The sequence below is a fragment of the Apium graveolens genome, chromosome 8 (assembly GCF_009905375.1).
Source record: "Apium graveolens cultivar Ventura chromosome 8, ASM990537v1, whole genome shotgun sequence".
Lineage (NCBI taxonomy): Eukaryota > Viridiplantae > Streptophyta > Magnoliopsida > Apiales > Apiaceae > Apium > Apium graveolens.
The window spans coordinates 3,718,191-3,741,890 of NC_133654.1; the positions used below are offsets into that span (position 1 = coordinate 3,718,191).

Sequence of the window (23,700 nt, forward strand, 5' to 3'; positions counted from 1 at the left end):
TCAAAATATTTTTTGTAATCTACTTGATCAAACTTCTTCTTTTCAGAGGTTGGCTTTCTGCACTCACTTGCAAAGTGTCCACTCATACCACAATTAAAACACTTGAACTTGGATTTGTCCACCATGTTCTTATGGGGTTTAGTGGCTCTAGTGTTTTTCCTGAACTTCATCTTTGCAAATCTCCTGGACAGAAATGCAAGATGCTCATCAATACCATCAGAGTCATCTTGACTGGAGTTGTCTTCATTTTCAGCAACTTGCCCTTTACCCTTGTCTGATTCTGGATTTCTTACACCATCTTTGGAGCTTGATGTAGATCTCACAGTTTCTTTTCTGCATTCTTTCTCATTTTCAGCTACCAATGCAACTGAACCTCCTTTCTTTCTCCCCCTCTCCAATACCTCATCCTGTTCCAACTCTAGTTCATAAGTCTTCAAGATTCCATATAATCTTTCAAGAGTAAAGTCCTTATAATCTTGAGAGTTTCTTAAGGAAACAGTCATGGGTTTCCATTCCTTTGGTAAGGATCTCAAAAATTTAAGATTTGAATCCTTCACCTGGTACACTCTACCATACAGCTTCAGTCCATTCAACAGTTTTTGGAATCTATTGAATGTGTCATTTAAAGATTCATTTTCTTCAAAATGAAAGTGCTCATACTGTTGAATGAGAAGCTGCATTTTGTTCTCTCTTACTTGTTCTGTACCTTCACACAGCAGCTGAACTGTGTCCCAAACCTCTTTGGCAGTTGAACAATTTATCACATTATCAAACATATCCTTGTCAAGACCATTAAACAAAATGTTCATAGCCTTCTTATCCTTGTGGACTTCTTCTGTGTCTTCCATTGTCCATTCTGCTCTAGGTTTTGGAATGGATTGACCAACAGCAATTGTGGCCGTAGCAACTGTGGCTACTTTGTGGGGAATGTGAGGACCATTCACAATGCAGTTGACATAACCTTCATCTTGGGAGAGTAGATGAAGGTGCATTTTCACCTTCCAGTGGTGATAACTGTCTTTGTCAAGAACTGGGATCTTTACTCCAATATCCTTCTTACTCATCTTTGTTAGATTCCAAGATCTTTAAACTCTTTGTGTGTCAAGAGCCTGCTCTGATACCAATTGTTATTCCTAGAAGACTAACAATGAGATTTACAGAAGGGGGGTTGAATGTAAATCTCAAAACTTTTTCAAGTTTTGAGCAGTTTATAAAGTTGTGTGTTCAAGAAGAACAAGTGTGTGAATTGCTTTAAGCTAATACAGACAGATATATATTCAAGCACAAATGTAAAGAACACAACAGACCTTAAAAACTTTTCTGGTGGATTTGTTGTTCCACCAGAGATGGTGTATTAGAAAATCTGTGTTCAACAATGTTGATCACAGCTGCATCCTAGTATAAACTAGATGAATTTTCTCTCAAGATATTTCTTAACAGCTCTGGAAAAATCTCTCTAATTACTAGCTTCTTCTTGGTTCATATATATTACCAAGTGTACAAGTGAAAAACAATATAAAATTACAATAGTAAAATAAGTTCTTCACTTGCTTCTTTTCCTGTTCACTCAAGTACTTTGTTGACTATTGCAACTTTGTACAAAAGAAAAACGGCTGCTTTTTCTGTTGATCCTGAAATTCGGCTACCACATCTCAGTTTTCTCTGTCAACCCACGTGCCTCTGCTTGTAGGTACAACTACCACTTATCAACGGCTGATTAGCAGAACATCCGTTGAAGCTTTCATCCGTTGATGACTTCATCCGTTGAAGGATGTTATCCGTTGAAGCTTTCATCCGTTGATGCTCTCATCCGTTGAAGGATGTTATCCGTTGAAGCTTTAGAGACATCCGTTGAAGCTTAGCTTCTCATCCGTTGAAGGTCTTTTAAGTCATCCGTTGATACCACTTCATTTATACAAAATTACAAGGCATGAAATATTTACAATTGGCCTTCCTATCTGCATATCATCTAGTAGTCAACATGACTCATAGTTTCTCTCAACTTCTAAGAATTACAATTTTAAATACAGAGACTGAAATATGCTACAATACTAGACTTATTTCTAAGTAAAGCTACACCATCAACGGATAGCCAAAGTGGTCTTATCCGTTGAGGCTACAGACACTAAATTTCTACTTAAGTGTTTTGTTAAACATATCATCAAACTAATGCACATATATTCCTAACAATAATTGTCATTTATTTCTTGATTTTATGATGCATTTATCCTCGTTTTTTTTTTTGCAATTTTAGAAATATTATAGGCATCTTAAGGGGCAAAGCCGTTCAAAGGCCCGAAAAATTGTGGAAGATCACATTAAAGTGACGATAAAAAGGACTTTGAACGAGCTTAAGAAGAGGGTGGAGCGAAAAGCAAGGGAGAAGGGCATGAGCAAGTTGTCTTTGAAGCCGCCTTATTGGTCCGTTCCTTTTTGGAAGGACCTTTTGGAGTATTGGGAGAAGAACGAAGGACACTTGCACCGGTCATCGGTTGGATCCACCAACCGACAACAAGTTGAAAGATTGCATAGTGCCGGTGCAAGGTCATTCAATAAAGTTCGGGAGGTAATATTATTATATTCCATCACACACACATACATACACATTCACCATATTTAATATAATCAACTAATTATTAGGACGTGCTAATATAAGTTGTTTAATATTTTGAAAGGTAATGACGAACAAAAACAAGAAAAAGACGACGAGACTCGAGGTGTGGGATAAATGTCATAGAAAAGTTGGATCCGATCCGGAAAATCCCTTCTACACTACACCGGCCGCCATGCGTATTGCGATAATTTTTATGTGCTTTTATGACCATTTTATGTGATTTTAAATGCATCTTTAATAAGTGAATTTATATGTATTTTTATGTGATTTTAAATGCATATTTAATAAGTGAATTTATATATATATATATTCATGTGATTTTATATGCATTTTTATGTGATATTAAATGCATGTTTAATATGTGATTTTATATGTATTTAATGTGATTTTAAATGCATTTTTATGTGATTTTATATGCATTTTTATGTGATTTTAAATGCATCTTTAATATGTGATTTTATATGTATTTTAATGTGATTTTAAATACATTTTTATGTTATTTTATATGCATTTTTATGTGATTTTAAATGCATCGTTAATATGTGATTTTATATGTATTTATGTGATTTTAAATGCATTTTTATATATGATTTTATATGCATTTTTATGTGATTTTAAATGCGATGTGATTTTATATGTATTTATGTGATTTTAAATGCATTTTTATATGTGATTTTATATGTATTTTTATTTGATTTTAAATGCATCGTTAATTGTTTTAAATGAATTTGTAGGAACGATATGCCGCCATTCTCGAGCACATGCCCGTGGAGGTTACACAAACGGGTGATCGGGATGAGTCGTGGGATTGGTGGATGGAAGCCTTAGAGGTCCCCCAAGGTACAAAGCCGAAAAAGAATTATGTGGCGGGGTTCCCCAATGCTCGGGCCACCGATCTCTTGCCTACACTTGCTACCCGGTACCAAGCTTCCACACGGAATGAAGCCGGCTCATCCTCATCCGCTCCGAGACAACGTGAAGCCATCCCCGACAATGTATATCTTGCCATCGTGAGGAATGTGCTTACGGAGATCCGTGCTAATCCAAATCGGTTTGCTCGCCAACTTTTCGATGCGGAGATAGCTGCATTCACACGTACCGCTCTCGAGACCTCGGATCCATCCTCCGATCCTAGCCAAAGGTTGCAATGGAATAACCTTATCGGTGGCGAGATCGTGCATATCGTGGGCTCCTTGATTGAAGATATCGACCAAAAGACGGAAGCTGGTGTTGCGGAGGTATAATTTTTGACCTTCTTGTTTATTTATTTGTTTTCATTCACATGTAAATTTTGTTTCTTCTTTTTAACTAGTTTCATTAAACTTGTGTATCTAGGAAAACAATCGGCATGCTATGGAAGTCGATAAGGATTACACATCCGAGGATGAGACCTCCGATGATGAGGACTTTGATGATGGCGGTGGTGATGGCGATGATGGCGGTGGATCATCCGATGTTGATTTGTCGGATTAGTTTACATTGATCGGTTTTAAGACAATTGTAATTTGCTACTTTGATGGTTATGGGATGTAAATTTAATATGTTGTTATGGTTTGATACTCTGTCGGTTATTTAAGATTGCTTATTATGTAATGATATGGTTTGATCCTCCGGTTATCGGAGTTTGTAAATGATTTCATTGGATTTAATTACTATTGTTTAATCATTAAATTTACTAGTTTGGTGGAATGATTTTGAGTAGTATAGGTTATTGATTGGATTGGAGATTTGGTTGTGAATATTATTTGGTTGTTTGGTTGTTTGATTTGGTTTTGTATAGGGACTGCAGAAAAACCTGCAATTTTTTTAAAATCAAACCTTAAAACCGACCGACAATAGGCATAACGATCACTTTTGACAATTACAAAACCCAGAAAACCGACCGTCAAGAGATATAACCGACCACTTTCTTCATAAAACCGACCGTCTCCTTTAGAGGGTGGTCAGTTTTAGGACGGTCAGTTATGACATTTAAGTTAGCTTCTGAAATAAAACCGACCGATGTGCACACTTTGACCACGGTCGGTTATGAGTTCCAGTCAACTTTTTAAAAACAGACATAACCGACCACCAACGGTCGGTTATGACTAAGTGACGTGTACACGGTGACCCCGCATTTCAGTAAAATGCCCAGGCACTTAACCGACCACAGTGTTGGTCGGTTATGAGGGTTAAACCCGACCAAAAGTCATAACCGACCAGGCTAAAACCGATCACAGGGCGTGGTCGGTTATGACCCTTTTAACCGACCGTTTTGCCTCTTAACCGACCGTTTTTGATGGTCGGTTTTGTCCTATTTTCTTGTAATGGCTCCAAAATCCTTTTTGACATAATTTTTAAATAATGATGTGTCAATCAGTTATATGTCATTCACTTATAAATAAATTAGACCCCTATATGTTAATATACACTTATAATATCAGGTGCAATTCGGAAATAAATTGTGGATCCAACACACCAATAGAGACTTTCGAATCAATCTTAGGCATCTCTTGTTCCTCCATGCCACAGTCACCGTACTAAAAAATGATCAAACAAATTTGATCACATGAAGGCCCCCAAATTTTATTTGGGTGAATGACAAGTTTAGTCTATTTAAATTTTTATATAGAATTAACAATAATGACCAATTTCTGAAAAATTGGCCAACTTTAGCCGATGAGCTATCAAACTATATTCACTTTATATGAGATATCAACTGTCAGTGGATTAGTCGAGTATCTTCTACAAATTGGGATACCTTACTGACAGTGGAATATTTTTTTTTTGACGAAAATCTTAGAGTTTTATTAACTTAATAAATCCGCTTCAATACAATCTTTGACAGACCTAGGAATAGAATATCTATCAAAGCTACGACCTGAGAGAAAACATGATTTCCTAGCCAGTTGATGAGCCACCATGTTTGCATATCGCTTTACAAATAACAATTCCACATTGTTTAGACAACGCATGAGATTTTGGCACTCCGAAATAATCACACCAAACCTGGACCGCATTGGGGTTTCACTTCTAATAGCCTGGATCACAACCAGGCAATCTGACTCCAAAATAATAGTCGGCCATTTCATTTTATCAATCCAGCTTAATGCTTCTTTCACCGCCATAGCTTCTGCCACCACAGGTTCATTCCACTCCTTGTGAGTTATTGCTTGTGCTTGAATGAGGGAACCTTCAGAATCTCGAGCAACTAGACTGAAATCAACTTACTCTCTGTCTTCGAAGATAGCTGCATCAACAGAAACCTTAACTGTGTTTGGTTGGGGCTTTACCCAGAACATACTCCCATCTCCCTTTGCATGTGGTTGTAGAAGAGTGTGTGATGATATACTCTGGGCTAATATCCATTGTGTAAGGTTTTTCTTTGCTGATGCAACAACTTTATTAACAGTTGAGAATTTTTTATTCCAAACCAAGTCGTTTCTTGCTCTCCAAACCACCCAGCATAACATGACAGACTCGGCTCGCTGCTTATCTGTTCCTGAGCTCAGAATTGCACTCATCCACGACCTGAACTCCATATTCTGAACCCAAAGATTATCTGACCGTAAAACCATCCAGCATTGAGAAGCAAACGTACATGTAACCAGGTTATGCGGAATCGTTTCAGGTTCTTCATTACAAACCGGGCACCACACTTGAACTGGGACATGCTTTGTTTGTAACTGGGTCATTATAGGCAGACAATTAGCAAGTGCACGCCAGACTAAGTTTAATGCCTTAGCAGGAGCTTTCAAGCGCAATAGATCTTTCCAAACACTAGAATTATCTTTTATCCGCCATACTCCCTTTTGCCTCTGCAGCATGTTATATGCACTCTTGACCGAATATATACCCGAATTCTCTATGTTTCATAATAACACATCCTCATTGTTCGATTTTAAACGCAACGGGGGCATGGCAAAATACTTTTACACATACAAAATCCAAATAAAAGCATACAGATCATGAATAAAAATTCGAGGGATCGAATCTAACCTTTTAAAATAATTCGGAGACAACGATCAGAGATCCTTAGCAGTTGCTCCTCAAGTGTGATGCACTCCACCGGTATCCACCAAGAAAACGATGTTAAGGAGGAGGAAGGAGGTGGAGAGAATTGGGTTTTTCAAACTTTTTGGGTTTTCGGGTTTGATGTCGGTTGGAATAAAATAGGGTCTATAATAGTGTATTTATAGGCAAAATTTTCAGCTGAAATTTTCCCATAAATATTATTATTATTATCCCATTTATTATTCTCATTAATAATTAAAACACCTTTTAATCATTAATCCTTTTTCTAAACACTTTAGAAATAATTCTCTCTCTTGATTTAATTTCCAAAAATTAAATCCTTAATTAATAATATTAAGAACTTTTCTTAATTAATTTATAATCAATTAAATCTCATTTAATCAATTATTAAATTTTCCAATTAACTATTTATTTCATAAATAAATAATTATTAGCCATTATTAATTAATTCCTCCACCATTAAATCATTCTCCTTTTATGGTGTGACCCTGTAGGTTCAATATTAAGCCGGTAGTAGAAATAAATAATAATAAAACTATTTTATCATTATTTATATAAATTCTCTAATTTATTAAATATGATTAATTAATTAATCACATTTATTCTACATCGTGAGTGATACTTCTCAATATATCGCGACTATCCGGATAATATGAATTCACTGCTTAGAATACCAAGAACCTGTCAGTGAATAGTTACCGTACAATAAACTCCTTCTACCCTACAATGTTCCGATTAAATACAAGGCATGGATCTCGTGTCAAGTCTATCTAATTCAATCACTTTCCTTACCATTTACTATGCATAGTTCTATGCAAATTAGAAACTCGTTTCTAATTTCATTTACTCTGGCCAGAGATTCCTGAACTAGCATAAGTGGATCAGCCTTGAACATTCGCTTCCTTCACTGGAAGGGGTAGATCCTTTATTGATCATACACTGTCTTCGTGTACAAATTCCTATACCCAGAAGAGCCCTAATAATTGTCCCTGGAGACTAAGAACTAAACCAAAGCATAGTTCAGTGTACACAAGATGACTATGATGACCTCAAGTCTAAGGATACTTGTACAACTATCACTAAGCGAACAACTGCTGACACGTGAGTGAACTCCATCAGTTGTTCAGCTGGGCGAGTCATGTTCAGTGAACTTATTCCATAATAAGCACCTACATACTAGCTATAGTGTCACCACACAAATGTCTATGAGAACAGACATCCTTCATAATGAAGCAAGCATAGTATATACCGATCTTTGCGGATTATTAATTACCAGTTAGTAATCCTATGACCAGGAACTATTTAAGTTTAGATTTATCATCTTTTTAGGTCTCACTATTATGATCTCATCATAATCCATAAAAAGCTTTACTCTAAACTATGGTATATCTTATTTAAACACTTAAATAGATAAAGCCCGTAATAAAAACAAGTCTTTATTAATATCAATGAAATCAAAACAGATTACATAAAAGTTATTCCTAAATCCTAATACATGATTGGACTTAGGACATATTCCTTTCAATCTCCCACTTGTACTAAAGTCAATCACTCTGGTATCTAATACCCATCTTGTCTTTATGATGATCAAAGTGACTTTCATAAAGTAGCTTTGTGAGTGGGTCTGCTATGTTGTTATGTGTGTCAACTCTATTTCAATATAATATAAGAAATGTTACCGCGCTCCCACTAACCCTTTTGTAGACACATGGTTCATCTACGTTTTTGATAAAATTAAAATCTTTGATTGTCTCATCAAAACGAATATTCCATCTTTCGAGAAGCTTGCTTTAAATCACATATGGTTCGCAGTAGCTTACACACTAGGCTTTCATTTCCCTTGGAAAGAAAACCATCTGGCTATATGCCAGATCTCATAGTCGTAGTAAGCAGCAATCGCAAGCAAAATCCGAACTGATTTTAACAGGGCTATAGGTAAAAAGTTTCATCAAAGTCAATCCATTGCCTTTGTTTGAATTCTTTTGCCACAAGCCTGGCCTTATAGGTCTCCACCTGGCCATCTGCTATAATCTATCTTTTGTATACCGTATACATAGATTCCATTCTGGATTTCATGGCACTATGCCATTTCTCTGAGTCAACACTACTCATAGCCTCATTATAGGTTACAGGGTCGTCATCATCAATGATCGACAACTCATTGTCATTCTCAATGACAAGGCCATTATACCTCTCAGGTTGGCGAGACACTCTCCCTGATCTATGAATGGGCTGTTCCACAAAAGGTTTTTCAGTCAGAACAGGTGTTTCCACTTGATCCGTAGTAGTTTGTGCTTCTTGAACTTCATCAAGTTCAATTTTGCTCCCACTGTTTCCTTCAAGGATAAACTCCTTTTCCAAGAAGGTAGCATGTCGGGAGACAAACACCCGATGATCGGTGTAAAAGTAATACCCTAAAGTCTCTTTAGGATATCCCACGAAACTACATTTTACGGATCAATATTCCAGCTTATCTGGGTCAACTTTCTTGACATAAGCTGGACATCCCCAAATCTTAACGTGTTTAAGACTCGGTTTCCTTTCTTTCCATATCTCATACGGAGTTTGAGGAACAGATTTGGAAGGCACCTTATTCAGTAAATATGCTGAGGTTTCCAATGCATAACCCCATAGGAATACTGGAAGATTTGCATAGCTCATCATGGACCGAACTATGTCTAACAAAGTTCAATTTCTCCTTTCAGATACCAATCTGGAGGTGTCCACTGGGAGACTATACCATTTACTTTGAGATAATCTAGAAACACTCCATTAAAGTATTCACCACCTCGATCTGATTGAAGAGTTATAATACTATGTTTGGTTGTTTCTCCACTTCATACTTATACTCTTTGAACTTTTTAAAAGCCTCAGACTTGTGTTTCATCAAACACATATCCGAATCTAGATCTATCATCTATGAAAGTAATGAAATATGAAAATCCACCCATGGCTTGCGTAGAAATTGGTCCACATACATCTGTGTGTACCATTCCTAGCAAATTTGTAGCCCTCTCTCCATGTCTACTAAATGGAGACTGCAGTGCCACTATAAAGTGAGATTTTCATCATCCCATTTCTTTTATTAGTTTGTTCAATCTGAAGTAAATTATGTCACATATAAACAGACCATTATTTAAAGTACCAAGTCCATAAAGAATATTATCTCTAAGAATAGAACATTCATTATTCTCAATAATAAATGAAAATCCAGCCAAGTCTAACATGGGAATAATATTCCTCACAATCGAGGGAACAAAATAACAATTATTTCAAACAATAGTCTTGCCCGTAGGCCTATGTAAATGAAATGATTCTACATCTTCAGCAGCAACTCTTGCTCCATTTCCATCAGTAGAATCACCTCCTCTTCCTCAAGAGTCCTACTTCTCCTTGGTCCCTGCAACAAATTGCAGATATGAGAACCACAGGCGCTATCTAATACCCAAGTAGAAATTTGATTTAATGACATATTCACTTCTATCATGAACATACCTGAATCAGAAGCGGTAGTCTCACTACCCTTCTTCTTCTTCAATTATGCAAGGTAAACCTTGCAGTTCCTCTTCCAGTGCCCCACCTTATTATAGCGAAAGCAAACAACTTTGCTCTTGGGGTCTTCAGCTTTTGGTGGAACCGGTGTTTTCTCACCTACTTTCTTCTTCTTGGAAGAGTTCCTCTTCCTTTTCTTAGGATTGGAACCTTCACCAATTAGAAAAACAGAACTCTTCTTAGGGGAAAATTCGATTCCGCAGTCTTCAACATGTTGTGGAGTTCAGGCAGGCTGACATCCAACTTATTCATGTGAAAGTTCACAACAAACTGTGAGAACGAACTCGGAAGCGATTGCAAGACCAAGTCTTGGCTCAGCTCCCCATCCATGGCAAAACCAAGTTGTCCAAGACGTTCAATCAAATTGATCATCTTAAGTACATGGTCATTCACAGATGATCCCTCAAACATCCTACAACCGAACAACTCCTTCGATATCTCATATTGAGCTGTCCTCCCCGCCACATCATACAACTCTTGTAGATGCATTAGGATAATATGAACATCCATATGCTCATGTTGCTTCTGTAGCTCAGTGTTCATGGAAGCTAGCATGATGCATTGAGCAACATTTGTATCATCTATCTACTTACGATACACAACATGTTCATCATTATGTGCATCACTAGCAGGTTCAGTAGGCTTAGGTGAGTCAATCACGTATTCCAGCTTCTCAATCCTAAGAACAATTCTCAAGTTTCGAAGCCAGTCAGCATAATTAGGACCAGTCAATTTGTGAGCATCCAGTATGCTCCTAAGTGATAGTGCAGAAGACATAACGTACAAAGTAAATCTGTAAATGATAAACACATAACAACACTTAGCAAATATTCGATTTCATTTCAAAACACTATATGAATCGGGTCTTTATTCATAAGTGGCTCCCACTAGTTTTCCTAATTTATTCAACCCCCTATGTGAAAAATTAAGCATTCATAATGCTAGTGGGAATAGGGATCCTACATTCCATTACACAACCCCGGCTATAGCACGAACCGCCATGCAATGTTCAATAGGCAGACAACTCTTGTCAATTACATCTCATGTTATTCCCTAATCAAACTTTAGCCTCTTGAATAATTGAGTCTCGGCTGTAGCACGACAAACTCAATATTCTAAGTCAAGTCTAACCCAACATTCCGTACAGTTGAATCAGTCCCCAAAGGCCCACGGCTGTAGCACGTACCGACCTTCAGATTCTTATTCAATGTACACATCTCTATGTAATAGACAAGTATTTCTTATTTCGAAATCAAAGCCCTCGGCTGTAGCACGAACCGACAATGATTCAAAAATAAGAACTACTTTTCTAATCATGTTGGAAGGCTATGACCGACACAAGCCCGTTGTATCATTGGCCAATTACTACTTGATATTATTTTAATTTTAGAGGGATTATATTACGTTACAATCATAATCATATTATAAAGAAATTCTTCCTTTTAAATTAAATATTTCAAATCAATAATCAATAATCAGATGATTCCCAGATCGGGTGGAGCATTATCAAGAGGCGTCACTTAATAACCCTTTCTTACAGATAGATATCTGTTGTTGACGGAATCATCCTTTCTCTCATATCAAAAATTCATATTCAATTACGTGTTTCATAAACACAAGAATCTCATGATTTTATTCATAATATTATTATTAAGGATATGAAACAATTTCACTATACTAGGTTGTCTAACAAACGCCTTATGTTTATTTAAGTTCACATAAATCTATCATCGCATGATAAACTAAGCATATATCACATATATCAACATGAATAAACATCAAGGTAGGCATGTTACACCATCTAGCACATTAGTCTAAGTATTATACATCTCTATGTATCACATGAAGCATTTAAAATCAATTCAAACGATCAAAAACAGCTTTAAAACACTTCATGGAATATAAACAGTTCAAAACTTTTATATAAACTAAAATTGATCACTCCATTAGATCCGTCTCGGAAAAACGAATCCAACGGTATATTGCACGCCCAAAACGGAGTTACAAAACTCCCAGAAAATCAATTTTAAAATCAAGAGAGGGTTGTAACGCATTACAGGAACGCGTTACATGACCTGTAACGCATTCCGGTGATGCGTTACACCCCTTTTCAGCCATTAAAGGGTGTAACGCATTCTGTGAATGCGCCACAGGTGTGTAACGCATTCCCGGAATGCGTTACACCCCTATATTTTTTTTTTGTTCAGCAGCCGCCTGTTTCCTCGGTTTGCGCGCCTGACACCTCTGTACCGTGTCTGTCTTTTTCCGTGCAACTCACAGCAGTAGTACAGCAAGTAGATGACAGATATATACATACATACAATTCATATATATATATAATTATTTATATATCTTTATTTAATTAAGAATTTAATTGAAACAACTTCAAAAATTCATAATAAAAAATCTATATATCATAAAATTATGAAAAAAATACCCAGACGATCTACAATACTTGTAGAACCCAGATCAACATTCAAAATTATTCTGAGAAACGATTTCTCATCAGACAAAATTAATCCATAATATAACTTGTAAAAATCATAATTAATTCATACAAGCACATAAAATTCTGAAATTTTTACCACAGATCTATATGCATACAACCTATGCTCTGATGCCATTGTTGGATTTTAAACGCAGCGGGGGCATGGCAAAACACTTTTACACATACAAAATCCAAATAAAAGCATACAGATCATGAATAAAAATTCGAGGGATCGAATCTAACCTTTTAAAATAATTCGGAGACAACGATCAGAGATCCTTAGCAGTTGCTCCTCAAGTGTGATGCACTCCACCGGTATCCACCAAGAAAACGATGTTAAGGAGGAGGAAGGAGGTGGAGAGAATTGGGTTTTCCAAACTTTTTGGGTTTTCGGGTTTGATGTCGGTTGGAATAAAATAGGGTCTATAATAGTGTATTTATAGGCAAAATTTTCAGCTGAAATTTTCCCATAAATATTATTATTATTATCCCATTTATTATTCTCATTAATAATTAAAACACCTTTTAATCATTAATCCTTTTTCTAAACACTTTAGAAATAATTCTCTCTCTTGATTTAATTTCCAAAAATTAAATTCTTAATTAATAATATTAAGAACTTTTCTTAATTAATTTATAATCAATTAAATCTCATTTAATCAATTATTAAATTTGCCAATTAATTATTTATTTCATAAATAAATAATTATTAGCCATTATTAATTAATTCCTCCACCATTAAATCATTCTCCTTTTATGGTGTGACCCTGTAGGTTCAATATTAAGCTGGTAGTAGAAATAAATAATAATAAAACTATTTTATCATTATTTATATAAATTCTCTAATTTATTAAATATGATTAATTAATTAATCACATTTATTCTACATCGTGAGTGATGTTTCTCAACATATCGCGACTATCCGGATAATATGAATTCACTGATTAGAATACCAAGAACCTGTCAGTGAATAGTTACCGTACAATAAACTCCTTCTACCCTACAATGTTCCGATTAAATACAAGGCATGGATCTCGTGTCAAGCCTATCTAATTCAATCACTTTGCTTACCATTTACTATGCGTAGTTCTATGCAAATTAGAAACTCCTTTCTAATTTCATTTACTCTGGCCAGAGATTCCTGAACTAGCATAAGTGGATCAGCCTTGAACATTCACTTCCTTCACTGGAAGAGGTAGATCCTTTATTGATCATACACTATCTTCGTGTACAAATTCCTATACCCAGAAGAGCCCTAATAATTATCCCTGGAGACTAAGAACTAAACCAAAGCATAGTTCAGTGTACACAAGATGACTATGATGACCTCAAGTCTAAGGATACTTGTACAACTATCACTAAGCGAACAACTGCTGACACGTGAGTGAACTCCATCAGTTGTTCAGCTGGGCGAGTCATGTTCAGTGAACTTATTCCATAATAAGCACCTACATACTAGCTATAGTGTCACTACACAAATGTCTATGAGAACAGACATCCTTCATAATGAAGCAAGCATAGTATATACCGATCTTTGCGGATTATTAATTACCAGTTAGTAATCCTATGACCAGGAACTATTTAAGTTTAGAGTTATCATCTTTTTAGGTCTCACTATTATGATCTCATCATAATCCATAAAAAGCTTTACTCTAAACTATGGTATATCTTATTTAAACACTTAAATAGATAAAGCCCGTAATAAAACAAGTCTTTATTAATATCAATGAAATCAAAACATATTACATAAAAGTTATTCCTAAATCCTAATACATGATTGGACTTAGGACATATTCCTTTCACTCATTACCTGTTGTATTCAACTTAATATCAAGGATACACTTCTGATCTCTGTTATTAAACATATCTCTGATAATGTCAATATCCCACTCTTTTTTATATGTACAAAGCAAATTTGAAACCTTTACAACTTCAATAGATGGAGACACTGTAATGATGAAGGGATTCTACTTATCTAAAAGCCAAGGCTGACCTGTAATTTGTATGTCTTGCCCAGTACCTATTCGCCACCTGACCCTATCTCGCAAAATCTTCTTTGCCTCTACTATACTTCTCCATATGAAGGTTGGATTATGTCCCAACGGGGAGTTTAAAAAATCACCATCAACATAGTATCTAGCCTTGTAAAGTCTAGACACTAGGCTCTCTGGATTGGTCAAAAATCGCCATACTTGTTTTCCTAGCATTGCAAGATTAAAATCTTTGAAATTCCGGAATCCCATCCCTCCTGCACTCTTGTGCTTTTCCAGCCTCTCCCAAGGCATCCAGTTAATTTGAACCCCATTCGACTGTTTAGCATTCCACCAGAATCTGGATAACCTTTTCTCTATATCTCTATTAATCTTAATAGGAAGGAGAAAAACATTCATTGCATACACTGGAAGAGCTTGCACTACAGATTTTACCAGAATTTCTTTACCTGATCGTGCAATGTACTTCCCATCCCAGCTTCTGATTTGTGTGTGCGCTTTCTCTTTAAGGAAGCCCAGAATAGCTTTCTTATTTCTCCCAATAATATTAGGCAACCACAAATATTTACAATGTTCATCCGCTTCCCCCATCTGCAGAACTTGACAGATATTTTGGCGGTTGTACTGAATGACATTCTAACTAAAGAAAACTGATACTTAGCATTGTTAATTTTCTGATCAGACGCTTTCTCATAAATATATAAAAGCTCCAATACCTATGACGCCTCTGAAGTATCCGCTTTAACATAAAAGTAGTTGTTGTCTGGGAATAGCGTATGGGAAACAACAGGAGCTCTGTGACACACTTTGATTCCATGAATTAAATGATGTCTTTCATAATATTGAATTAGCGAGGACAGACCTTGAGCACAAATGATAAAAAGGTACGGAGACAGGGGTCTCCTTGTCTAATTCCTCTAATCGGAATTATTGGCCTCATGTCATACTCTCCATAAACAATAGAGTATTTAACTGTGGAAACACATCGAAGAACCAAATGCACCCACCATTCTAAAAATCCCATCTTACATAAAATGGCTCGTAGAAAATTCCATTCTATGCGGTCATACGCCTTACTCATATCCAATTTAAGTGCCATAAACTCATCCTTTCCCACCTTTCCGTTTGAGATAGTGCATGATTTCATAAGAAATCATTATATTGCCGGAAATAAGTCTCCCTGGGATGAATGCACTTTGAGTGTCCGAAACCACCACATTAAGCACCTCTTTTAATCTGTTAGCCATAACTTTTGTAATAATTTTCATCACTACATTGCACAAAGCAATTGGCCTTAACTCACTGACCAAAGTCGGGTTCTTCTTTTTGGAATCAACACCAAATTTGTATCATTAATTCCTTGACTTAACTCACCAGTAGCGAAAAACTGTTTCGTCAGGTTGACGACATCTTGGCCCACAATATCCCAATGCTTCTGGAAGAACGCCGGAGTCATTCCGTCAGGACCCGGTACCTTATCAGGGTTCATCTGAAATAGGGCTTGTTTGACCTCCTGGTGAGAAATATCTTTTAACAATTTATTATTGTGAGCTTGGTTTATAGTTTGTGAGACACAGTCAATCACCGCATCACAATTTGTTCCTGAAGCTATAAACAATTCTTGGTAATAATCTGTAATATGCTGTTGAATTCTATTTTGCCAATCTAACCACGCACCCTCAACTTACACTCTGCGATCCTTTTCCTGAAACACCCAGTAATTTCCTTCCCCCGTGTCTCTAAACTTTCACCTGAAATATTTAATCGACTAAAATTGACCACTTTTTTCATAACAGCTATTTTAGTTAAATTTTTTAAAAAATTGACTATTTTTATCATTTTTTCATTTTTATTCCTCACGGGCTCGGTCATTCTCGGGCCCGGCTCTACTTTCATGACGTACCCAGACCCTGTATATCCAGCTTATAACTAGTAAACTAGGTTAAAATAAAATGCAGCTCTTAATTCTTTCGCAACACTTCTACATGGCACCTGTTTTTCTTCTCCAAGATATAATCCAGGATCACATACTCACACGACTTCCAATCAAATCACTAATACGATGTCGCTGCGTTTGTAAGTTATGGAATTCTCTATTTTTCAACACACGTTTTGCTCTCTCACACTTCAAACATAGCATCTCCCAAAACCCTAACGACGATTATCTCATAACAATCAACACATTCCAAGGGACATCTCGTTGCGTTATCTCGCTACTCTCTCGTACCAATTTATCCGAATCTCGACTCGTAAAAATTCCTTACCCTTTATCCAGCAATGTGGATGATATTTACTTGGTTGGATCTATTAACGGTTTAGTATGCATTGTTTTTCTAAAAGGTCTGAACTATTACTTCATTTTATGGAACCCTGCTACTCATTATTTTTCGAAAACCATTTTACTGCCTCGACGAGGTCCCGTGATTTTTAGCTATCCTGTTGCATACCTGTTTGGTTTCGGTTGGGATTTTACGACAGACGATGTTAAATTGATAGCTAATCCTTCATCTTCGTTACAGTTACGAGCTGTCGTCTACTCTCGTAAGACAGATAGTTGGAGTACAAATGTCACTGTCTCGAAAATTTCACCTTTGAACATTAGTAGGTGTAGGTCTCCCTGTGTTATTGTCAAGGGCATTCCTTACTGGAATTTTCCGCGGATTAGTCAGGAGATCATTAAGTTTGATGTTAGGACTAACGAGTTTTCAAGGATGTGTCCGTTTCCTTTTACTCAAAATTTCAGTCTCGTCAATATAGATGATAGTCTTGGACTGATACAGTACGGGAGTACCTCGTTTGTGTATGGTTTCAACGAGGAAGCTAATTGTTGGAGTAAGATGCACTCTGTCTACTCGTCGAATGTGAATGTTGTGAATGTACCTACATTAGGGAGTAAGTATGGTGGCGAGATTGTGTTGAATGGAAATGAGAACATTTTGTATGATCGCAGGTCAAATCAGATCAGAAGTATTGATTATAACAATCGCGGATTCTCTGTTCATGGCTCTAGTTATACGCCTAGCCTGCTTTCGCCAGAAGGAGTGTAGCCTCTGCAGCAATGAGTTTGCAAATTGGGTAAATTTCTTAGTATTAGTAGTATTTCGTAAATTGACAATTGTTGTTGGTGACCTCTATTTTCATAATATACTGGCTTTCCATTTTGATTAAAATTGTCATTTCCATTGTGATTAGAAAGGTAACTTGTGTTGAGTAATCAGCTCATCTAAAATCTTAAGGTGTTAGAGTAAGGCCGCGGTAGGATCATATAGTAAACAACTTGGACATGAATGTCGATTGTGATCAAGAGTAGTAGCTTTGTGAGACTGTAGGATAGCATTTTGTGCTTCCAGGCGCGTGTCAAAGGCCTGGAGATGTGAGTAGAAGTGATCTATGCTAATAAATTGTTGTCGTTAAGATCGTGATAATCACATTGTAACAGTAATCAAGGCCAACTAGTATAATCTGCAAGGCTAACAAGTAACAGCTAATTGTTAAATAGATTTGGATCCTTTGTGAATGGTCTGCAGCTCCTCCTCTCTAAGTTGCATGATGCGAGCTTTTGATCTTGAAGCATAATGTCTATGAGCTAGGTTATGATTATGTCTTGAATGATGCAGAGAGATTCAGGGAGAGTCTATTGATTTTGTTTAACATTTCGTATATTTTCACTTCTCCATCGTTAATTTTGTCCTTGAAGATGTTAAAATAAGAACGTTGTGTTTGATTTCGCATTAGTGCTAAGCTTAGATAGTTGATTTTAATATATTAAGCTCTGTATAAACCTTTGGCCTTTTAAAGTTCCTCGCTAAGGGCGGTAATATCGGACACGACCCAAACCCGATCCGAACCCGACTCGATGCATAATTCGACTTACCGAGAGAAAACCCGAAAATGAACCGAACACGACCTGCATAACCTGAAAGTGACCCGAAATGGCCCGTTATTAAAAAATGAATAATTAGAAAGTTAATGTACAATTAAGAATGTTGGTCATTTCGTCACCACCATCTGCAATTTTCCGTCTTTGCTCTATCTAAAGAGCAAACAAAGTTACATGCAAAATGTGAAGCACTCGGAAATTTCCCTAAAAGAAAAGAACAAAACGATGACATCCTTGCAACAACTTACATATGTAAATCTTTAACATAGTATCTCAATATTTTAGAAAGTGATTCAATTTAGATCAATGAATTGTGGCAGTATATTCTCGCAAATGAAAAGAAAAAAAATAATTATTGCAACATATCATATGGTGCTTCTATTTTATGATATATGTATAGTGGTGATTTCGGTATGAATATATTGTACCTATCATTCGTCATTCCGTCATTTTATATACTGCATGTTAATATTATTGTATGATATGTTGCTGATAATTATTTGTACCGGATCATGTCTCTTTACGAAGTAAGCAGATTAACGCGTTATTATTTCAACCGCAATCATTAAATTATTATTAAATAAATTGTAAAATCGAACAACATGAATAATTAGTCAATACACGACTAAAAAAATAAAATGTTAGGCTACTTATTGTGATATTTTACGACTACGATATATAAAAATTTGTTCGGTCAAATAGATTTAAAAATCCGATAAATTATAAAACATTTATCCAAACTAAAATTGTAAAATAAATTCAATTAAATATATATAAATAAAAATATTGATCACCCACATTTACCTCATTTTCCCTCATTGTGCATTCATTCTCAAAACCAAACAAAATTACATGCAAAACAAAACAACACCCATGAAATACATGTAATTTTCTTCCATCCTTATCAACATACATCACTTACACAAAAAAAATTAAAAAAATATTTTTACAAAATAAATTATTTTATTTTTTAAAAAAAATAAATATTTCATTTCATGCCAAAAAATATAAATAGCAGCAGTGTTTTTAAAGTTAGAAACAAACCAACGGCACCGACCACTTCATCTCACTGTTTTACAAAACTCTCGCCGGAGACCCGCCGGAGACCCGCCGGAGCTAGCCGGAGATTCTCCAGCCCGTCCAAATCTTCACCAATCCCAATAAAAAAACACACTTTCGAACACCCAAAATGGCGAATTTCTCGTTCCCAATCACCATTGTCTCAATTGGCATCGCTTTCGTGTACTTTTCTACTGTGTTTATTTTCATAAACCGGTGGTTCGGACTCGGGTCATCACCCGGGTTAATGAATGTGGGTATTTTCTCTGGTCTTGCTGTTATGTGTGTGTATAATTATGTTCTTGCGGTGTTTACTGACCCGGGTCGGGTCCCTCCGGATTTTCAACCCGATATTGAGGATTCAAGTAGCTCTGTTCATGAGGTCAAACGGAAGGTATGTGTATAGATATAAATGTTTGTGTTTTATGTTTTAAATTTAGTTTAGTTCAGCCCCTTTTGTGTGTTTTTTTTCGAAATTTTTAGTTTTGATCAAGTATTTAATGTTAACTGTGTGTGTTTGTGTGTGTGTGTGGATTGTTGAGTTTGATCTTTCTATTAGTGATGTTATTTTTTGACGAAAATTAGTGATGTTATTTGATTGAGCTGATTTGGTTTTTCAGGTTAAGTTGAATGCTATGTGAGTTTAAAGTTTTGATCTTTGTATTATTTTTTTGGTGTTGGAGTGAAAATTGATGCAAGGATTTATGAGAGATATGATCTTTGTGCTGTGATCTGAAAAATGTGATTTTGATGGAATCAGGTTGTTATTTCGATTATGTGTGATTAGATTGCAGTTACTGAATTGGTATGATATCCTTGTTTCCGGATAGACTGGAGAAGATAGAATGCAGGAATAGTGATAGTTTGGACCTATAAGCGGGAAGTGGAGATTGGTAGCTTACGTCTCTTCACACGTGGTTGTGTGTGTTCTGATAACTGAATTTGAATTCAAGAAAACGGTGTTGTGTGTCCGAAATTTGATTTGCTTGATTTCAATTGATGCAGTTTCTTCTGTTTTGAAGATTTTGCTTCTGACGTATAAATTTTGTTCTTTAGCCTTCCTACTGTTTTTATACGGCTCTGGCGTTATCTTTGGTCGGAACAAGTTTTTTCCTTTGTTAGTTTCTCAGAGTGTAATGGTTTACGTATTATACATTCTTGACCGGTTTGTTGGTATGAATTACGCATATATTAAAAGGGATTCAATCATGTGATCTATGTTCTGCAAGATTTTGAATTTGTATTTTTGCTGATTGCATTTGTTCGAGTTGACTACAGTCGAAATTCAATCTAGCTGACGAGATGTTTATTGTTTATGTCTTCTGGTCATTGGATAGTTTTGTTTACAGATGATAGATGTAGCCACTAGTTGGCTGAGATGCTTGTATATTTCCCTTTTTCTTTCTTTTATTTTGTTTCCCAATTTGAATTACTTGCTTGACATTATTTTTTTTACTGCGATAAACAGACTGTGTCTGTCTAATCACATTTACAATGAATTGTGGTACATTATGTTACACACGGCATGCATCCAGCTTCGTAATACTCTTTATCATAAAAGAAAAAATAGGATGTCCATAATTAACCAATCAAAGTAATTTTTCTGCTCAGATTGTGAAGGTGGTGAAACCGTAGGTTTCGATTATTGTACTGGTTAATTTCATTTACTTTTGAGTTATGTTCCTAGTAACAACTTTGAACATCGTTGTTAAGTTGTTACTATTATTCAATTAGTGCTGCCATTGTGAATTCTTCTAACAAGGCATAGGAGGGAACTTGCTCTTTTCTGGCAATAGAAGGTGTAGAATAAATCCTTCTCTTCGTTCCTGGCCTGGTTTTAGCCTCATAAATTATGACTCGGGATCTGTAATAGTATGCAAACAAAAGGGTTTAATGAACTAATCCAATATTAACGTGGACCTAATTTACTTTTTCTGTTTTTGCAGGGTGGGGACTTGAGATACTGTCAAAAGTGTTCCCAATACAAGCCACCTCGCACCCATCATTGCCGCATATGCAGAAGATGTGTTTTGAAAATGGTATGCCTAGTTTCTGTACATTCTCATAATACTTTTTGTTAAAGAAACAGGATATACATTGATATAGTTCTCACTTCTGATTTTAGGACCATCACTGCACTTGGATAGATAACTGTGTGGGGCATGCGAACTATAAGATCTTCTTTGTATTTGTTACGTACGCTGTAATTGCATGCATATACTCCCTGGTACGTTGAAGATGAATATGATCTTTCTATGTTTAAGACGTGTCAATACAGTTTACATTTTTGTTAGTTTAGAATGATTTTTTCTACTGAAGAGTGAAGATTATATTTGACCAAGTAGCATGACTGCTACTCCTCTGTGCATTCCCCCACGGCCCCACCCCCAAATTTTCGTGTGGCGCCTTCAATTCCTATCTCACCCTTACTTTCGCTTTTAAATTATCAGATTCTGCTTTTGGGTAGTTTAGCCGTAGTGCCTCGCAAAACTGAGCCGAAAGTTGAAGGATTTATTCAAGCTGTTTACGTAAGCTCAATAGCTCACTGCAGTAGTTTTGACTTGATTAATTAAATATCTGTTAGAATAACATTTTTCAATCTTTACTTCCAGGTAATTTGTTTCCTGCTCTTAGTCGGGATTAGTATTGCATTAAGCTATCTTTGGAGTTGGCATCTGCAGCTAATCTTACATAACATGACAACCATTGAGGTTCCTTGATACGAACATGTTATTCTATGTATTGCTGACAACCAATTACTTTACACTAACATTCACTAATTAGCGATTACTTATCTGGCAGCAACTTGAAGGGGTAAGAGCTTTGTGGCTTGCAGACAAGGGAGGAGATGTGTATATACATCCGTATAATATTGGTTCTTATGAAAATCTAATATCAGTAAGAAACTGCTTCCTTCACAATACTAATTATCCACCTTTGTATTGTTCCTTTTCATTTTCTACTACTAATAAGTATTATATCTAGTTCATGAGGATACCAGAATTTGGACTGGACATGAGGTCATGCACTGTTTGGGCCATTGGGGATAATGAAGTTTTCTAACGCTTTGTATCTTCGCTTGAATTCAACAGGTACTTGGTCCGCACGTTATGTGCTGGTTATGTCCAACAACGCGTCACGTGGGTTCTGGTCTTCGCTTCTGCACATCGTATGATAAAGAAACTAATGCATGAACGCTGCTTCAATTTAGGAGCAGGACAGTTTTACAATACCATCATGTTAGAATTTTTAGCTTTAGTTTGTTGTCTTGTTATCTTTCTTACATAGTAGTGGTCTTTCATAGTTAAATATGGCGGATGTTGAAAAGGTTCAGTTTCAGTCTGTGGATCATGTATAGGTTTTACAGTTGCTGTGCTTGCTTGCTGATCATATAAAGAAAACCAGAAGCCCTGCTGATGCAATTCTAACACCGGTGGAAAACAAACGAAAAAAGGCTAGCACAAATGAGCGTTATTAACATGTAACTTGTCAAACTTTGTAATCGTGTAACATTGTCAATGTTGTAGTTTATGCCCATGCTTTTTTCTACTTGTATCGATCTGTGCATGTGTCGTCCTAATATTCACTACTTTTTTTTCCTCTCCGAAAAGTAAACTTATCTACTCAGACGACACGTGTTGTCAGTATGGTTAGTGACATGAATCATTAGGCGCCCAAGCTCTTTTGGGGCCAAGATAAACCATGTTTCTGACTTAAACAGGTGTTCCTTGATTGGAGCTGTGATGAACCATGTTCCACGGCTCTGGAGAGTATTACCCTGTCAGCTAGAACTCTTCCACTTGCAGAAATTCTTAGCTTCTCAATATGGAATTGCACAGATGTAATAGCAACTTTAATTTGCATCCTGTAAATCTCTTTGAGCTGTTTATCAATTTCTCTTCTTGCTTATACACGAGCTTTGCAGAAACTAGTATCACTAGACTTAACCGGGCTCCGTTTGGTAGTGTTGTTGAAAACTACTGTGCTGTGAGAAAAAGTGCTGCTGGAAAAAGTGTTGTTGGAAAAAATGGTGTCTGGAAAATTAGATAAATTAGATAACTGTTTGGTATTTTTTTTAATTTATACATATTTTGAGATATAA

The 23,700-nt window shown here is 36.1% G+C and overlaps 4 protein-coding genes across 4 annotated transcripts; 2 read left to right on the forward strand and 2 right to left on the reverse strand.

Moving 5' to 3' along the window:
- Positions 1–5,820: 5,820 nt before the first annotated feature.
- LOC141677734 (uncharacterized) lies at positions 5,821–6,420 on the reverse strand. Its single transcript, XM_074483783.1, has one exon. The coding sequence runs from the start codon at positions 6,418–6,420 to the stop codon at positions 5,821–5,823; it is 600 nt and encodes a 199-aa protein (XP_074339884.1).
- Positions 6,421–14,635: 8,215 nt separating this feature from the next.
- LOC141677737 (putative mitochondrial protein AtMg00310) lies at positions 14,636–15,250 on the reverse strand. Its single transcript, XM_074483784.1, has one exon. It carries the CDS (start codon positions 15,248–15,250, stop codon positions 14,636–14,638), a length of 615 nt encoding a protein of 204 aa, XP_074339885.1.
- A 1,394-nt stretch (positions 15,251–16,644) lies between these two features.
- Positions 16,645–17,706, forward strand: LOC141677739 (F-box/kelch-repeat protein At3g23880-like). The gene has a single exon (XM_074483787.1). It carries the CDS (start codon positions 16,645–16,647, stop codon positions 17,704–17,706), a length of 1,062 nt encoding a protein of 353 aa, XP_074339888.1.
- Positions 17,707–19,587: 1,881 nt separating this feature from the next.
- Positions 19,588–23,154, forward strand: LOC141676476 (putative protein S-acyltransferase 16). The gene is made up of 7 exons (XM_074482130.1): positions 19,588–19,992; positions 21,545–21,637; positions 21,724–21,825; positions 22,049–22,126; positions 22,211–22,309; positions 22,401–22,496; positions 22,691–23,154. Exons 1-7 carry the CDS (start codon positions 19,729–19,731, stop codon positions 22,790–22,792), a joined length of 834 nt encoding a protein of 277 aa, XP_074338231.1. The 5' UTR covers positions 19,588–19,728; the 3' UTR covers positions 22,793–23,154.
- The last annotated feature ends 546 nt before the right edge of the window (positions 23,155–23,700 follow it).

What these genes read in the sequence shown, in the direction of transcription:
- LOC141677739 (XM_074483787.1), top strand. Translation starts at nt 16,645, where the DNA reads ATGGCACCTGTTTTTCTTCTCCAAGATATAATCCAGGATCACATACTC.
- LOC141677737 (XM_074483784.1), bottom strand. Translation starts at nt 15,250, where the DNA reads ATGGGGGAAGCGGATGAACATTGTAAATATTTGTGGTTGCCTAATATT.
- LOC141676476 (XM_074482130.1), top strand. Translation starts at nt 19,729, where the DNA reads ATGGCGAATTTCTCGTTCCCAATCACCATTGTCTCAATTGGCATCGCT. An exon ending in TTCATGAGGTCAAACGGAAG is followed by an intron (nt 19,993 to 21,544) that starts GTATGTGTATAG and finishes CTGTTTTTGCAG; the next exon opens with GGTGGGGACTTGAGATACTG. An exon ending in CTTATGAAAATCTAATATCA is followed by an intron (nt 22,497 to 22,690) that starts GTAAGAAACTGC and finishes TGAATTCAACAG; the next exon opens with GTACTTGGTCCGCACGTTAT.
- LOC141677734 (XM_074483783.1), bottom strand. Translation starts at nt 6,420, where the DNA reads ATGCTGCAGAGGCAAAAGGGAGTATGGCGGATAAAAGATAATTCTAGT.